Source organism: Protopterus annectens, chromosome 7.part0 (genome assembly GCF_019279795.1).
Source record: "Protopterus annectens isolate FY-2018-M chromosome 7.part0, PAN1.0, whole genome shotgun sequence".
NCBI lineage: Eukaryota > Metazoa > Chordata > Ceratodontiformes > Protopteridae > Protopterus > Protopterus annectens.
The window spans coordinates 485,064,908-485,083,288 of record NC_056739.1 but is presented as its reverse complement, the minus strand read 5'-3'; the positions used below and the strand labels follow the sequence as shown (position 1 = coordinate 485,083,288).

Sequence of the window (18,381 nt, the reverse complement as noted above, 5' to 3'; positions counted from 1 at the left end):
ACTGCTGAATCATATACCAATACATGTACGAACACATACATAAATGTATGGAACTAGCCATACCCAACAGAACCAAGACGCTCTCCTCCAAAAAAATGGAAGCCAATCTGGTAGTCCCCTGCCATTAATAAACTCTACAACAGAAGGAAGAAACTGTTGCAGAAAAAGGTGAAGTCCCAAGACTGGAAAAACTCCCTTATTAGCCTCAACAAAAAGTTGAGATCCCTCACCAAAACCTCTAAAGCCACCTATGAAGGCAGAATTGTGGCAGACACTAAAAACAGCCACAAAGCCTTCTATAATCTCCACGGCAATACCCAGGTTTGCTCTGAGTTACTGCACAATGTTACCTCCTATACTGAGCCAACAGATATTGCCAACATACTGGCAGACAGATTCAGTGCCAACTTTACCCCTCCCAAAGGACCAATCACAATACCGGGTGAATGTCAGGCACCCAGCATTAATGCAGCACAAGTTAAAGCTGCATTGTCCAAGGCCAAGAATACAGCTTCCATGGGACCCGACAATATCCCTGGATGTGTTCTACACAAACTACAAAATGAACTGGCACCACATCTGTGTGCCCTGTTCAATCACAGCCTCACCTCAGGCTTTGTCCCTATCGAATGGTGCACTGCTACGGTCATCCCTCTCCATAAAGCGGGAGCAACTACAGACCCAACTAAAGACCCTGGGAATTATCGGTCCATTAGCCTGCAGAGTCTGATATGTAAGGCTATGGAGCACATCATCATGGACCTAATTAACAAGGATATAGGGAATCTCCAAACTCTAGATCCCACCCAATTTGGTTTCGTGAAAGGTAGATCATGACTGCCCAACCTGGTTGACTTCTTTGAGTCAGTCACCAGAGCTGTGGATGAGGGCAAGGCAGTTCATACAGCCTACCTCAATCTGTCCAAGGCCTTTGATATCATTCCCCACTCAGGAATTATTGATAAACTCAACAAACTAGGCATCAACCCCTATATCACTAGGCGGGTTGCAAATTGGCTCACAGACAGAACCCACAGTGTGAAAGTAGCAACCTCCAAGTCAGACTGCCGACCAGTCATGAGTGGAGTCACACAGGGATTGGTCCTGGGTCCTCTCCTGTTTGGCATCTACTTCTCAGAAGTCCAGGCCAACACGGTGGGACTTTGGCTGACTAAGTTCTCAGACGACTGCAAGCTGGGAGCCATTATTAACTCCCCAAGTGATGTAGACATCCTACAGAAAGGCCTCAGAGACCAATGACTGGTGTCGAAACCATGGCCTTAAGCTTAATGCCAAAAAATACGTCATCATCCCCTTTGGGAAAAACTCAGTTCCCACTAATTACCACATCGATGGGAGCCCAATGAACACTGAAGGCATTATACGAGATCTGGGGACACAGGTTGACAGCAACCTCTCCTTCGACCACCACATTGCCACTGTGGTCAGAAAGTCCTTCAGTGTGGCACATCTCATTACCAAGGGTTTTGCACGCAGGAAGAAAGAGGTAATCATCTCTCTCTACTCTTCCTTCATTAGGCCAATCATAGAGTATAATGCCCCATTTGGCAGGTACCTCACTAGACACATGCAATAGTTGGAAAGGCCACAAAAGTACCTCACAAAGAGGATCCTAGGCCTTAAACACATGTCCTACACAGACAGACTCAAAAAGCTCCAGCTATTCACCGTCTCACATCATTGACTAAGAGGCGATCTCTGCTTGACATACAAAGCCATGTCTGACCCAGTTCTGTTAGAAATGCTACATCTAAAGAAATACCAATCTCTCCACACCACATGGTCCAGAGACCTCAACCTCATTACCACAATCAACAGAACATGCTGGTGGGACAGGTTCATAACCCAGAGACTGTCCATGCTCTGGAATAGACTTCCAATACATGTCAAGCAGAGCACCTCACTGGTCTTCTTTAAGACAAATCTTGATGAGTGGATGGGAAATGGAAAGTTCACCCTGGGGATCACCCCAGTGGCTCTGCTTGATAGAGGCATTGGCAACTAATGTCAGGCGGCATGATGCCTGGGCACTTCTATGGACTAGGCTTGTAAAGGCGCCATTGGCATTAGCCTAGTACACACCTATGAACCTATAAAATCAGTGTTACATCAATAAAGCAGTTTTCTACTAAAATAAATAGAAATGTTAACCAACTACTCTAAAAGGGGCTAAAAATAAATCAAATACTCATTTACATCTCATTTTTAAAAACAGTAATTATACCAACAGTCTATTACTAAACATTAGGTCAAGCCATAGAAAATGAATGTAAAACTAATGTATATACCACCATCTTGTGGGCAAAATAATTATTGCACATAAAAGGACAAATAACGTTAGTACAGTGAAGTCAAATTCTTAACACAAAACACATTAAATAATACTCAAAGAATTGTTTTATATTAAAATTATATTGTCAGACACCCATTAAAGTGGTGAACATAAAATAAAAGTTTTTTGCAAACCTATAGTCTAGCTGACCTAATTTTAAGCACTGGGGCGAATGTAACATTCTCATTCAGACCTGGGGGGTTGTTTGACTAATACAAATTGCTAGTATAGTTCCCTGTACTCAATGCGGGTCTCCCACAGACCACCTCATCCAATACAAAAAAAAAAAGAATTTTGCCCTAGAACATTCTAAACAGTGTCGATACTGGGCATTCCTATTATTCTTGTTTTTCATATCATTGGTGTGCTCATATATTCTTTGTTTTAACTTCCTTTCGGTCTTTCCTATGTAAAATGCTGTACAATTAACATAATTCATCAAATATACTAGCCCTTTAGAGTCACATGTAGGTGCGTTTTACCATGAATCAGTCTATTTCTAGTTTTCACATAAATTTTATCAACGTGTTTAATATACAGACATTGGAAACATCTACCACATATAATATGCCAAATTTTGCATGGTTTGAAACAATGTGCGTTTTATGCTCCAATTCCTTCAAATTTTTTCCCTTTTTTGTTGTCTCAGCTTTTGTGGCTCGGGTTGTGGATGAAAAGGGTTTACTGACAAGTTCACTTACTTGGTTAACAAATAAAAATACTTTACGTCCATCTTATTGTTGGCATTTATTCTGTACATAAAATACTTACAGCAAAAAGTAATATTACTAATGGAAAAATGTTAATAAACACAAAAGTAATGATTATGCTCAGGTGACTTCACTGGTAATCAGCCTGAAAAACTTTCAGAATAATGCCCAAGAATGTGAACACACAAAATAATAACCAATAGAAAACTGTACAGGAAAAATAAAACCAAAAAAAATGTTTAGAAATTGTGGCATAGTCTTTTTAATCAGTAGGGCACACTAAGTGCATTCAGAATGCATCACTCTTCTTTCTTCAAATGTTAGCACCTTACTCCACTTTTTGCTGTACAAAACCAATCCTAACAAGGCCAAAAAAGACCCTCCCTCCCAACATGAATTATTGTACACAGTTTTCACCAAGTAACACAATAAAATACCAAAGAAGCTGAGGAAATGGAAGCCTACCGAAGCTACTGTTCCAATCTGCTTGATATTCTGTTCATAATTCTGTGTACTAGCAGGTCGAGTGGGTGTCCGGCGGGAGTACCAGAATGTGTAATTGTACTGCAGTGGGTGCTCGCCAGTTCCTGGTATAGCCATCTGTTATAAAAAAAATATATAACAGTTCACCTAGTTAAACCAAAAGGTGTAGCACTACATATAGCTTTGTGATACTCTATAGACTTGACTAAATACAGATTTAAACAACTCCTAAAACAAACCTCCAAAGTAGTTATTAACCCACACTTGTTAAAGCAGGATCCCCATATGATGAGCTGGTTAAAAATCTCAGTGTTATGCAACTGCAATCACGTGAATAATAAAATGAGGTTCTAGTTTGGTGTGTTGTTGAAGAGATCTTCTGCTGGTCCTTCTCATAATCCTAATGGAAATAAAAAAGCCAGTACAAGCTAGAAGACAAATCTCAGGAACTAGATATTTTTCTTTTTAGTCTTTACTGGTCAAAGCAGATTAAGCACTGTCTGAGTTACAACTAGCCAAGAACAACTTTCTTGCAGGTTTCTGGAGGGGGTGTTTCTGCACCAGCCTTCCCTGGGGAATGTCATTCTCTGAGATAGTGCAGGAGGGAAACCAAAGCAGTGACTCCTGGGTATCTTTAAAAAAGTCAATTTTTGGCAGTAGAAAACACTGGAGTTAACAAATGCTTTTCATACCAGTGCTGATTAAGTCATTACAATTAAACATAATATCTATTAAATGAAGTAGTCGAAGGGTCCTGAAGTTGTGAGGTTTCTTGTAATGTGCTTTCACCTACAGTTCATCAGATCTGCCTTGGGGGGTGCCCTTCCATCAGAAAGTTTACATTTGGGTCTCTTAAGGACTGCCAAGGAAGCAGCCATAGGGTGACGTATTGTTAGGATGTTATGTGCTTTATACAGCGTGAGATGTATGGAAAAAGTACTAAAGAATCAGAATGTAACCAAGTGTTCATTAGGAAGTATGACTTCCATTGTAGCCCAGTTAGTGCAACTTTTGCAGCATGGTTGTATTGCCGCATACACCGTACACTGTAAGAGGTGCCAAGTCGAGTGGGAGAAAAGTGCATTTAAGCTGTGTTTATCAAACAAACTGAACGAATAACTCGACCTACATATCAGGTTGTATGGATCAGGAGGTTGTGGTACATACAATGCTGGCCACCATTCAAAAGTTAATTTATTCCCGTAGGTTAAATTAACTTGAAGAAAATGATATCATCCCTCAGTAGGTATGGGAAATTGGGAAGGAAAAGACTTTAGGGGTTTGATTCTGCTGTAGCTCCAATGTGGGACCTGTGGCCATGTACGAAGCTGGGGCAATGGGGATTCAACCCAGTTGCGATATTCTCCTTACTGGGATGTGGCTAAATAATCATACGGCTAGGGTACTAGTTAATCCGAGAAACCCTTAAAGTATTGTGATTACTATGTTCCATGTAGCTTAAGGGATGCCTTTCTGAGTAGGTGTATAACCATATTTCTCTTATGCCTAGGTTCATCATTGTGTTCAATTCCTATGCTGTCCTGATGTTCCAGGCACCCAACTGCTGGGTGCTATCTGGGAAGAAGGAATTTAATGATGATGGCCCCATGGGGTGGGGGGTGAGACTGTTCCAGTCAGTGCGTTCAAACCTTGGGAATGAACAAAATGACCATGTGGCAGACCAGGCAGAGAGAGCATTCAAATCAGTGCACTCATAACATAACAAGCATGGTAGTGCCAACTTTGAGATCTCCTTACTGAACCTGGATATAGTTTGTGTTTTATCAGAACGCATGGTTTAAATAAGGGTGGCATGTCAAGAAGCAGGGAAAGTGATCTATTTTGGACTGGTTTCTTATTTAAATGGGCTGGCCAGAAGGTTTTGGCGCCGTTTGAGCCCATCTTCTTTTTGTTTTATAATTTAAGCCCACCAAATTAAAATGGAATTTAAGTGCTCCATTCTCCATTAAATAACAGACTCCCAGGTGTGGGAAGATGTCTGAAGTAGGAGTCTTTTTGGAACCCCCTAGCCAATTTTTTCTTAAACATTTATTTGCATTTTGTTGAGAATATTGATTCTGCTTTTTGCCAAAAATCGAATGAAGAGACAGAAAATCCCTTGAAAAGGAGGGTGAACCAGATTTTCTGGATCAGCTTGTCTTTTCATTTACATGTTTTGATCACCTCGCAACACAGGGATCAAATACTAAATCTCTATCCAAGGGCAAATTTAAAATCTTATTTTTATCATCATCTTGGAGGTTCTGAGAATGCACCCATGCAAACCTCCTTAAAAAAACAGTACCAGTGGCTTCAGCCCTGATAGTAGTATCAGTAGTGATGCACACAACGAGCAGGAGTAGTTAACTGTGCAAAAGAAAAAAACAAGTTATATAAAGCAATTCTTCACAAGAAGAAACTGCAGATAAACAGCCCTATACTTTCACAATTAGAACAAACTACATATGAGCCTGACAATTCAAAATTCTGAAAAATCAAAATTGCATAAGTCTACACTTTCCCCCCCATTCAAATCAATTTCCCATCTTTATTAGGACAAGCAGGATTGGAACTGACCAGGTGCTTAACAGCAGTGGGATCAACTAGAGCTTTAACTGCTGGGTAAGGTTTGGGAATAGTGTATAAAAATCCAAAAGTTTGAGGAAGTGTATACATTCCATCTGCTTTTTAGGGACAACTGGCTGACTGTCATGAAAATGGCAGGCAGTAATAACACATCATCTGAAGCAGACAGAACACGAGGAATGGTTGTAGGATCTAGAAAATCCTTCTCTAAACAACTCGTATGATTTCTGAACAACTGAGAAACCTTAGCATGCACCCATTGAGAAAAAAAAACTGATACATTCTAGCAACAGTCTCGGAGAAAGAGAAACTCCCCATTGGGAGACTCAGAAACTGAGCACTCCTCAAAGCCTGAATCAGAAATATGAGGAAAAAATATGTATCCTTCCCTACATCTTGCTGTTCAGATTCAGAATGTTGAATCTCTTCAAGAAGATAAGTATCCCTCTTTCTTTTACCAAAAAAAACTTTACAAGAATGATCAACAGCCCGAATTAAACCCTGAGCCAGACATATTAAACTACTCATACCTTAAAAAATTTCAGACGTAGATGCCCACTTCATTTTCTGTTTCTTTTTGACAGGAAAATGAGGTCAATCATGTTATTAATGGAGTAGCTTCCCTAAGGACGGGTACAGCATTCTGACAGAAAAGGAAAACCCCTATTCCCTCTCCCAAGGCTAACAAAAGTGCCTATACTTTGCCTGTTGAGGGGAGCTCAAAAGCTCCAGAAGACATGGCTATCCCCAGGTCCATAGAGGTTGTAGGTGCTACATCAGAGGGCTCTTAAGTTGAGTGGCCTGAGGTACAATCAATGGACACTGCAGAGTCACCCACCTGCGGCTGAGGCAAACTGCTAGCCTGCTGTGGTGGCAAAGGCTGTTTGCTTAATATTTTCTTTTTAGGGCTAGAAGAACCAACCATCTACTCCATGGTCAAGCTAAAAATGATGCTTCTTTCTCACGGAAGACAAGCAGCAAAAGCCAGTAGACCATCAGTCTATACAAGCTACTTTTTTGACAGGAAAAAACATCATCATTACCAGTAAAAAGCAATTTCCAAATACGCCAGCTCCACATAAGTAAACAAAAAACAAATGCCAAACCTTCTTCAGTTACTTTACACCACTGCTAAAGTAACTGGGGAAACATGCACAAAGTTTTAAAAGTATATTACAGTCTAGTGACAGTCTGCTAAAACAGAACACTCCTAGCTTTACAATAACTTTTCTAAAGTGGAAAGTGATAAAACAGCAACACAAATAAGAAAATGGAAGTTTATCCCCCCCAAAGGGAACTATCTACCCAGCAAAGGAACAGCAAAAGACAACTGTCAATCCACGAAAGCTTCAGAAGAGCACACTCTTCAGTGGCAGTAAAGCTCTGAAGGATTTTGCGCCTAAACTTTTTGGTTAGCTCAGCTTGAACTGTCTGACAGTTTGCATATGTGGAAAGTGCCCTGGAGGTTTGGAAGTTGGCCAGGTGTTAGATCCTTGGCAGGATATAATCTACATAACTAAGGCTACTGCAGCAGTGATCAAGACGATTATCATCTACTTATTCCTACAAAATGTTATCTTTCACCCTATAACTAGTTTTTGGAAATAAAACTCCACAAATGGAGCTGGAGAGGACATATTTGCCTCTGAGTCAGAGTCTTGGGTATGAGAATCACAAAGAAAAAAACCTGCAATACTTTTCTGTGCCAGAATCCTCAGAATATATTGACCTAGTCAGTTTTCTGGCATGGATGTCTACTCTGCAGGATACAAAGCCTGCAAACACTTGGCCAAGGTAAAAAAAAAATCATCAAGATGGAAAGACAAAATGTCGTTGGATGACCCATGTGTAACCTCTTTTTTTTTTTTTTTAAATGAATATCTGTGGAAGAAGACCAAATGAGAGATGGCACTTCATATGAGGCAAGAGGTCTCTTTCTCTGGCTCCTCTGAGATCATCATCCCAGAGAAACTCCCAGACTTAAAAAGATAATAAATAGTTCTCCCCCATGTCCAGGTCACATACTGCTACAGCTACAGAGGATATGGCTAATTTCGGGCTGTGGTGGTAGAAGACACCACACAACAGGAACCCGGAGAAACCAATCGGTGGTCTAAGGAACAACAAATGGCCACTGTAGTCACCCACCAGGGGGGCAAAGGCACTGTGAGCCCACAATGTAGGCAAGGGCTCCTCTTCTGTTCTTTTAATGTGCAGTGGGAAACAATAGCAAGATTGGCTTAAGAATCCATTGTGTAGCTAAAGAAAAATGATAGCCATCAAGAACTGCTGGGAAGAGTGTCAGAAATAAGATGTCAGGTAAGTGTTCACACACTGCGAACACGGGCTTACACATTCCCACACAGTCCCATAACATTCAGAAGGGAAAGTACAAGAAGTACACTAGAACCAAGTCCCATTCACAGCAAATGCACCAAGAGAAAAAAGAAATGAAGGTAAGTTGTCGCAAAATTTACATAAACACCAAACATGAACTGCATTTCCAGATGATTAAATAATCTTCGAAAAAAATGTCTCAGCAGTAAAATGACAACGTAAAATTCGTGTGTTGGTGCTTGTGTACACTTTAAGTGTTAAGTTCATAAAAAGTACTTCCCAAATTTTAAATCCTTACACTTCAGTTAAAATGTCTCAAAAAGCTGCAAATGTGTTTTTGTCACAAAAATAATCCTAGTATTCAATAAGCCCTGTACTAAAAACAGCAGATTCTTACCAATTTCAGATATTAAATAAAAATTACTAGCAATCTACAGAAAATAAATATAAAGTATTTTCTATTTGGAAGGGTTCCCCCACAGGACTTACTTGTAAGAAATGAAGTCAGTACCCAATTGTTGCTCCTGTGAGGTCTCACGATATCTAGCCCCTTGAGACAGCAAGAAAGTACTGAAGACTTCTTCACTCTGACTTCTAATTTCCCTCTTCTGGCCTTCCCAATCAGCAGTCAGGGAGAAGGTGTGAAGCTGGCCAGTTGCTGTTCAGCTAAAAAAGTCTACTGCAGAAATTAAGAATGATGAACATAATAGGTTATACTACCAGTACACTGGTGTGGACGGAGAATGACACTGGCTAATGTACCTATTCCACCCAAGAATAGAATACATGAAATAAACATGATAATGGGAGAGAGAGTGAGCGAACAGCAGGGGATATAAAAGCCTAATTTACAATATACTACACATCTCTGGGGGGGGGGGACTAGAAATGCAAGATACTCAGGGGAAATTAGATATGTGGGAACATTTCTGAAAGTTTTGGGGATAAAGGATGTAGTGGTAAAGTTAGGAAGGGGGAGAATATACCTTTTATTCCCAGTAAAATAGCATTTGGTCAGAAATAGTGTACATCTCCACTGAATGGGAGCACAACTTTCTAAGAAATGGAAAGTCGATTTTTAGCAGAGCTGGTTCAGCTGATTGCCATTTACCAGCTTTGACAATACAAGATTGCAGGACAGTAGGGACTGGAGAATATACCCCTTTCCCCACTGTACTGAGACATCTAATTTGGTACATATAATTAGCAGAGGCATGGAGGGTGGAGAGGGGTCTGCCTCCCTACAAAAGCTTTTTTTTTTTTTTTTTTTTTTTTTTTTAAATCCTTTGGTTTTTGACAATTAAGGTTTCATGCACTGCAAGATCAATTTTGTGGACTGATGTTTTGGTTTTTGACAATTAAGGTTTCGTGCACTGCAAGATCAATTGCCGTTTTGATGTAAAGTTATGCTTCCCCATTGAACACAAAAACCTAATCAAAGATTATAAAAACAGTGCTGTCAAATCTTGAAACAGTGGTGGCAGCACTGCAGTAGAAGGTGCAGAGGATTGTGATTAGACTGGAGATTACAAATTGGCATGATGACAGAGAGGACTGGGGGAATGGAAAGGGCTAATCCTACAGCAATTAATATCTGTGCAGGAGATGAGAACAGATTAACAGAATTAAATTAAGGCTAAATTAAAGTGACTGGCAACAGATACATATGATTACATCCAAAGTTTGTAAGTAATTAAACAATACTAACAGAATGACAGACCAGAAAAAAAAGGTCAATATAGAAGCCCAGTTAAACCTCCTAAAAGAGTAGAGAAAGGCAGTTTTACTCCAGATGTATAGTGAAAATACCTCATGGGGTATGAAGTCAAGTCATTAGCTCACATACTGAGAAATCAAAAACGGACAGGAGAACAGTATTATGGAACCCAAATTCTGGGAGATTAGAGAGTGAGCCAAGCAAGATTATGTAAAGTTGTGAAACTGTATTATAGGGAGCTATACAAGGAAAGCAGACGGGACCCAGAGACAGAAATTAAGACTGAGTTTAAGAAATTAAACATTTCTAGGTTAACACAACAAGAGAGAGAAACAAAATCTAATGGGTGATGTATTACAAGAAGAAATAAAAGCGGTAGTCACTAAATCAGGCAGACGGAAAAACACCACATTTAGATGGAGTACCAGAGGTACAGAAATTAGGAAAAGAAACTATGATGATGATTTAGCAAAAAGGTTCAATAAAATATTGATGGGTGTTAAGGCCCAGGTTCTTGCAAAAAAGCAGTAGTGGCAATTTTTTTTTTATACAAGGACCCATCCATCAGATCTAGCAACATATAGACTGATTGCTCTGCTTCAACTATGCCTATAAAGTTTTTATGATTATACTAGCAAGGAGGTTAGCAAAATAAAGTAGGATTGTGGCATTAAATCAGTGTAGCTTTGTGGATTCCAGAGAGACAGAATCTGATAATATGCACAGAACATTTGTGAAACACAGTCCAGTGAAGCAGATATTTTTTACTATCCGAAACCTCTTTTGAGTGAGTTGGATGGCAATTCTTATGGAAAGACACAAGTAGATCTGCATGGTCTACAACATGGGTAGATTAAATTATGAAGATTCTTTGAGGGGTGAAAGTATATGGGCAGACAGCAAGAAGACAGTCAGGAAAGTTTAAGTTGACAAGGGGAATAATGCAGGGCTGTCCCCAAGATTATTCACCCGATACAATAAAGTCTCGGTATAAATAATATTGCAACTAGTTTGGTCAGCAACAAATAGCTTTATTTGCAGATGATGTTTGTTCTTTGTATACGAGATAAAAAATGGCAGACTAAAAATATATTTGATATTTTGCAACAATATGAAGACACTGAATAAAACCAAGACAGTTAAGGTGAATTATGTCAGACATGAATCTATTAAACAAATATCTTCAACTATGGAGACACCAAAGAATGAGTAAGCAGTGGTATAGATAAGAAAAGAAGTAAAAGAAGCAGCAAGAGAGATGTGGGAAAAAGTAAAGGATAAAATAGTGGCCATCCAAGAGAGTGGAAGATGATGTTTAACAGTAAGACACAGGCAGTGAGGATGGTTGTGGTACCTTTGGTGGTCTGTTATATAGAGGCCTGATCAGAGAATATGGGCACAGATATCAAGGGTATTAACAGTTTTTTTTTTCTTTTTGGTAACGATACCTGCAGGGTTCAGTGGAGCAAAGATACTTTGTCAGAAGAACCAGGGGGCAGAGGAATGCCAGTACTAGAGCAGTGCTACCAGGTGACAAGGATAAGAAAAGTTCACCTGATGCAAACGGAGGGATATGACTCGGTGGAAACATGTTGTTAGAAAGTAGTGAAGAGGGGAGGAGACTGGGGTTTTGGTTGCAGGGAGACACAAGAGAAGACAGAAATTATGTAGAGCGTTATATATACTACTCCATGTCTGAAATAAAGCAGCATATGAGGCAGAAACTTCTGAAAGAAACAGTACAGTCTGATGTACTAGGAAAAAAAAAAAAACACAACAACAATAACACAGCAGACTGGACTACACCAAGTCACAAAAAAGTGGAAAACACTGAGGAAGGAAACCAGGCTCCTAGATGCTTGGAATAGATTGTACAGGGTGGAGAGATACAATGGGGAGCTGCAAGGGAGAAGCAGGTGGATCAACTAAGACTACGATACTTGGGCTTGCGGGAGGCGCATAAGCAAAAGTATAATCATCAAAAGCAGGGAGAATGTAGGCTGGACTTACCAGAATCTAGAATGGAAATAAATAGTTAACACAAAAAATTAATAAGCAGAACTTATAGAAACTAAAGTAGTAGGACCAGAGAATGCATGGACAGAGTAAGAAATAATTGAGTCAAACAATGGGGACTGCACATATTGGAGGAGCAATAAAAAACAAATGTCTAATACCTACATAGGCAACTAGATCCAGAAAACTCAGAATTTTTACCTGGAAATGCTTACACAGGTATTTTTACACCCCAAATGTTTCCACCGGCAAGTGAAGTGTGCTAGCGATATCACACAGGCAATAGTGAACATTTTTTTGGTCTTTTGAAACAAAGAAATGTAAGAATGACACTGGCAGTCCTGGCACAGAAATGGGGTGGGTAAGTCCATTTAAAGAAATAACTGATGCTTTTAAGGTGAGATGAGAATTAAAGCTACAACAGTATAAATCGGACACTCCGAACACTACTAGTGATTTTAACAAAAAAGGCAGTTACAAGAAAACAGATGAGGAAAGATAAGACAGTGGTGGTGGTTGTCCTACAGATGATAGATAACATAGGAAAGGCAGAACAAGTAGGTAGTAGCAGAAGAGGGTGTGGTCTGAAAATGTGAAATAAAGATAAATCAAAAGAATTGGGGAATAAACAACATTTAAATAATTACCTCAGCATTGGGCAGCCAAGTGCTCCGGATTGTGCAGAATGCTCCGCATTTGGGAATGATTTAAATCACTGTTCCGCAGTTCCGCTTTGAACAGTGATAGCTCCACTTTACAATTTTTGACTGGCTTGTTTACTGCAATTAAAGCCAATCGGCATTGCGGTATACAAGCCAATCAAGCATATGTTCCTGTTGCAAAGGGAGCCAGTTGGGAGGCACAAAATGTGGCCAATCACGTGCCACTACTAGTTTTTGCGCCACTGCAATACTTTCAAAAAGGATATTACAGGGCGCAGAAAAGAACACATTGAGAGTTACGGCTGTTTTTTTCTGAACGCACGCTGTCCTGTAGTTACTGAACTATTTGAACATTCATGGAGTTCATTTGTTATGATCGTGGGTAAGAGGGATGGGGTACAGAGACCGGACAGGGAGGCACCAGCTGAACGGGAGTTGCTGTGGAAGTGCATTTCATCAGGTATGGTTTTGACTGTACACTGGGCCACTAACATGACGGCAAAGGGCTACAGTTAGTTTTATTTAATTTGGGAATTGAGATGGTCGTGGTGGTGCTGCTGTTGCTGGGATGATTTATTTTTTTTCTCCCTGATTGCATTTGGGGGATGTGGACTGCTGAACTTGGAGCTGCAGATGCTTTGTTCCCTTACTGGGCTGAGGTAAGTGGCTGAATGTGCAGCGTGCAGGACTGATTAAACTTTATCTCAGACAAGATTGGAGTTACAAATTTTGGCAGAATGTCCAGATGCTTGCCTTTTGGTCTGTTGCTCATAAAATTTGTGGTTTTCTGGCAAATTACTGAATATTAAAAGTCTGACATAGACTTCATATCCTTCAGGAAAATGCATATTAACAAATTCAGTTATTTAAGCAACTTGCTAAGTTTATAAGAGCAATTCTCTGTTCACATTCTCTATTCTCTCAATGTGTCAATATACTAAGTGTCCCCTGATTATGTCTGGATTTGTCCCCGATTCTTTGAAAGCTTGGCTGACTAGTTTTGGAGAAAATGTGGTGCATTACATTTACTAAATAATTACTGACTGCTTTTATTTCAGAAAGTGCATATTAATTCACATTTGCTTATTCTGTCATGGCAGCAATATTTTAAACATTTCTGCTCTGATGAACTTTTTTAGTTGGGAGAAGATATGAAGGGGTTGGAAAAGCAGGTGCTAAAGAGCACTTGAACATTGTTGTGTAATGATTTTCTACTGAGTATATTGCATTTTATCAATTGTTTCTGCTAACTATTTATTGACATGTGTGTCTTTTTGAATCTTAACAAATGTACAGCATTTACTAACGTAATACCTTTGGCAAAAAGCCTACTTCAACCAGGCCCCAAGGAAATGGTGCGTTTTCACATAGTGAAAAAAAGGTGTCCCACATTTTGACTGTTTGTCACACATTGCTAGGGTCTGTTCTCCACATTGGCCTCTGAAGAGGTTGAGACCTATGCCTCAGCAAGAGGAGGAATGATACAGTGAGAGAGAAAGTGATTGCTGACAAAGGCAAAGTATATTTACAGTATGGCTAAAGTAATAATGGATATTTGTAACAGAAAATGGTAGGGGGAAACATACCAAAGATGCAGAATAATTTGATTTGATGTTGAAAATGTATTATGAAATGTAAACTAGCATTAGAAATGATAAAATAACGTGAGATTAGGTTTTAAAAACCTGGTTACATTTCAGATTTTATCTATAGTTAGGTTATAAAAAGTATGGGGATAAGCAAAAAAAAAACACCGCATGAAGAATAGAAATATGTCAGTTAACATCATGATGAATATGCATGAACAAAGAATTTTGAAAAAAATAAATTACTGTAAGCACTGGGCCTCTGCGGGGTGGGAGGGACAGAACAGTTTAAATTGTTTAACAGCATATAGCGGATGAACTGAAAGGAGGTCAGTGCATAGGGAAAAGTGAGTATGATGTGCAAGGACAGAACCATAGCTATTAAATTTTTTTAACTTGGTGGAAGAAGTCCTAGCTTTCTATAAAAAAACAAGGGTATATATTTTTATTTATGTTCTGAAGTTAACAATTATGCTATGCTACCACAAGAAATCAACCACTGATAATTCCCATCTGACTGTTCATCAGAATAGGATGAGATTTTTTTTTTCTTTGAAGTTATTTAAAGTGATAATTCTAAAGAAATCAAAAAACAACTAACACAAATTAGTACTCAAGGCAAATAAAAGCACATTGCGTATTCTCTCTCATGGATACACATCCACACCTACCTTAGGTTTTACTACATTGGGTCTGGTTTCAGTATCACTTTTCTCTGGTTCGGTATGCTGTGTTTCTTCATGTTCTTCAACTGCATTATCTTTTGACCTACAAGCCAAAAGCCACCAAAAATATCACTGGTAAACCCAAACACAAAACACCTGTAATAAAGAAGACTACATGTTTATAGTTACAGGTCTAAATTCACAGGACAAATTATAAAACAATATGGATTACTGTTATGTCTTCCTAGCAAGTCATGTAAGCTGGGGCTTTACCACTCCGAAGGCTCAATGTGATCAGTACCATATCTGACAAGCACCATCATCAGTCCTGGGGAAAATCCGTATTAAAAAAGTGCTCAAGGAAAAAAAAAATACAAAAAAAGCACCCCCCCCCCCTTCACTGAATTTTGTAACAACTCCTACCACATACTTCACTGCATCTGCTATTTAACAGTAAAATGGGATTAACATTTTTGAGATGTCCATCAGCGATGCATACATTTTAATATGCACCAAGTACTGGCTCCCTTCCTGCTACAGTACAACAACCATCCTTCAAAAACACCAGTCGCACAAAACTACAGTATACTATGTACCAACAGGCAAATGATATAAAAAGTTATTAACTAGAATATTTTGTATTACTTCTTTTTTAACAACCACAGTTCCTTATGGTATCACAGAAAACTTGACCTACAGAAAGCACCTCCTAACCTCTGACAGACATACACTGCCAGCTAGTGAAGCAAAACTGCACCCAAGGAATATGCACAGTTTGAAGTAATCAAATGTGGCTGCTTGTTTTTCTGCACTGTTTAGAAAGTAGGCAAAACAAAAATCAGATATGGATTAGAAATCAAATACAATAAATGGAGAAAGACTGTATACAAATTGTATTACACCAGAGCATGGGTAACTGTATACAAATTATATTACACCAGAGCATGGTAACTGAAAAAAAAGTGAGAACTATACAATAATTAGATCACTCACCAAAAACTAAAAAAAAAAAAAATAAAAGCCGAAAGATAAGTAAGAATGAAAGTCTTTTTGTCTGTTTGAAAGAAATAAGAATTTAAGTTAAAAGGTAGCGAGCATGATTTGAGATTTATCAGGGATGAATAAACATCACTTCAGAAAGCCTGCCTTTGAATGGGAAAAATGAAAGGAGTTTAAAAGCAAAGTAGTAATAAATCAGAAAAAGATATAGAAAAAGTAACTATTTAGAGGGGTTGAGAAAAACTAAGTATTGCAGAAGTAGAGTCTAAGAGAACAAGTACTGACTGCAGAAGAAAAAATACGTATGTTGTTGAAATACTCTTTCTAAACTCAAGCTATTTATGATAAGTGTTTCAGCCCCACAGTTATCACAATGACTCCAGCAAAAGAAAGTTGAAACTGCTGCAGCCAAACATGGGTAGCCTGTGAGAAAAAAACAAAGATCCTATGGAGGTAGAAAAGATATAGGTTCTTAGGTGTATACTACGCTAACAGCCACTGGGGCCTTTATAAGCCTAATTGTGCAATCCAATGTATCCCATGAGTTATTGTGCCTTAGAGGATATTTTAATGGGTTTATGTTAGGGCATGATTTAGCAGCTGCCTTTGTCCATTACAGACACAGGTGTCAGACCAGGGTGAAATTCTTATTTCCCATCCAATGGTCCAGGCTGCGCTCAAACAGGGTAAGGGAAGGGCTTTGCTTCCCATGGATGGGAAGCCTATTCCAGAGACTGGGGATTCTCTGAAATAATACCAGTTTACATCCTTATATCTAGTAGTTCTGGTACCTGTTTATATTTGCAGATATGAAGAAGGTCCATCACAGTGGGATTCAAGGATGTCTTGTGTTCCAGGTATAAAATCACCTCTCAGCAGTCTATAGGAAACAGACAATCGATATAGTGTTTTGAGGCAGCTGGTATAGGACATTGTGCCCTGTACTTTTTTTTTTTTTTGGAAAACCTCTGTGGACATTCGAGTTGCTGCATGGGCCTGGTGAGATACATATGGAAGGAAGCATTATACTCATTATGTCCGATGGGGGCAGAGTACACTTGCACACCAACTTCCATAGACAAGATCCCATGGCCGTATAAGGTGAGTGGCACTTAATGCTTCTCTTACTACTTTAGTAACATGGCGACCAACATATGGCTATCTATCCAAGTCCACAAATCCCTGACTACAGTGTTTACTTTTAAGGTAGTTTCCCCTGAGTGGCAGACTTCCCAAAAGTATTATTATGCAGTCTAGCACTGAAGCCATAGCTTTGGCACCAGTCATGTTTGTGTGTTAGACCTTCCTGTAAGATGTCAGTATTTTGAGGGGTTTCTATGACTGCTCCTGTTTTTTTTAACCAATACATGGTATAAAGCAGAAAGGTACCAAACAAATGCATCTCCACACAGGTAAGAAGTGCAAAAACAATATTTAAGCAAAACTGAAATAAATTTTTTCTTTCCATTTTGACAAAAAGCTCTTTTCTCACAGTTCAGGGCTTTCCACACCTCTCAGAGTCTAAAATAAAAGACTTCCTCTTTCCTCACCATTATAAAGATTTAAAAAGTTTTACAGAATCTGTATAATGGTGAAGAAAGGGGGAACCAAGGAAAAGCACAGATGGAAAAAAACAGGGAATTGTTATGGCTAGGCTTGTATAGGCACTAGGGCTGATAGCCTAGTACCAACCTATGAACCTAAATGTTGAACACTTGGGTATGCCAAGGTGAGAGAATGATTAGGTTTAAGAATTTAGCCAAGACAGAAAAAGGCCAAATAGGAACAGTGATTGATAGTGAAGTCTCCAGGAAGACAGGAGCAGCTAGGGTGGGGTAAGGAATGACAAAGATCTGGAAGGTTTACAGTCTTACACACACATTTTATATACAATATATATATGGGTCTACTTTTGTAGACAGACATGTCAGTTACCAGACTTTCACATCGCCGAGACGAAAAGACCGACAAACCCAGAAGACTGACATCTGGAACTTTCCACTCGAGGTAAGCAACCACTTGGCCAAGCTGTTGACCTTTGCCCCTTATCCCCATGGTAGTGCAATCTGAGTTGGCATATTTAGTTAGGTGGGTGTGGGGGCAAACCCCCCAAATAGGGGGGAGGGCTGAGCGAAGCCCTTGGGTTTAGTTTTGTCCAGTTTATTTATTAATTTTCGGGATAACCAAACGATTATGTACCTCGAGTGGAAAGTCAGTGTACCAGAAGTCGGTCATATATATATATATATATATATATATATATATAT

General features: G+C 39.2%; 1 protein-coding gene across 3 annotated transcripts in view; it reads right to left on the bottom strand.

The window, feature by feature from the left end:
* EIF4E2 (eukaryotic translation initiation factor 4E family member 2) overlaps positions 1-18,381 on the bottom strand; it is a 378,071-nt gene that overhangs the window by 244,352 nt on the left and 115,338 nt on the right. For all 3 annotated transcript variants that reach the window (XM_044077084.1, XM_044077083.1, XM_044077082.1), the window contains exons 2-3: positions 15,122-15,218; positions 3,529-3,663 (exon numbers count right to left, since the gene is read on the bottom strand). In XM_044077084.1, coding sequence (XP_043933019.1) covers positions 3,529-3,663 — 135 coding nt within the window. In that variant the 5' untranslated portion in view covers positions 15,122-15,218. The remainder of the gene's footprint in view (positions 1-3,528; positions 3,664-15,121; positions 15,219-18,381) is intronic.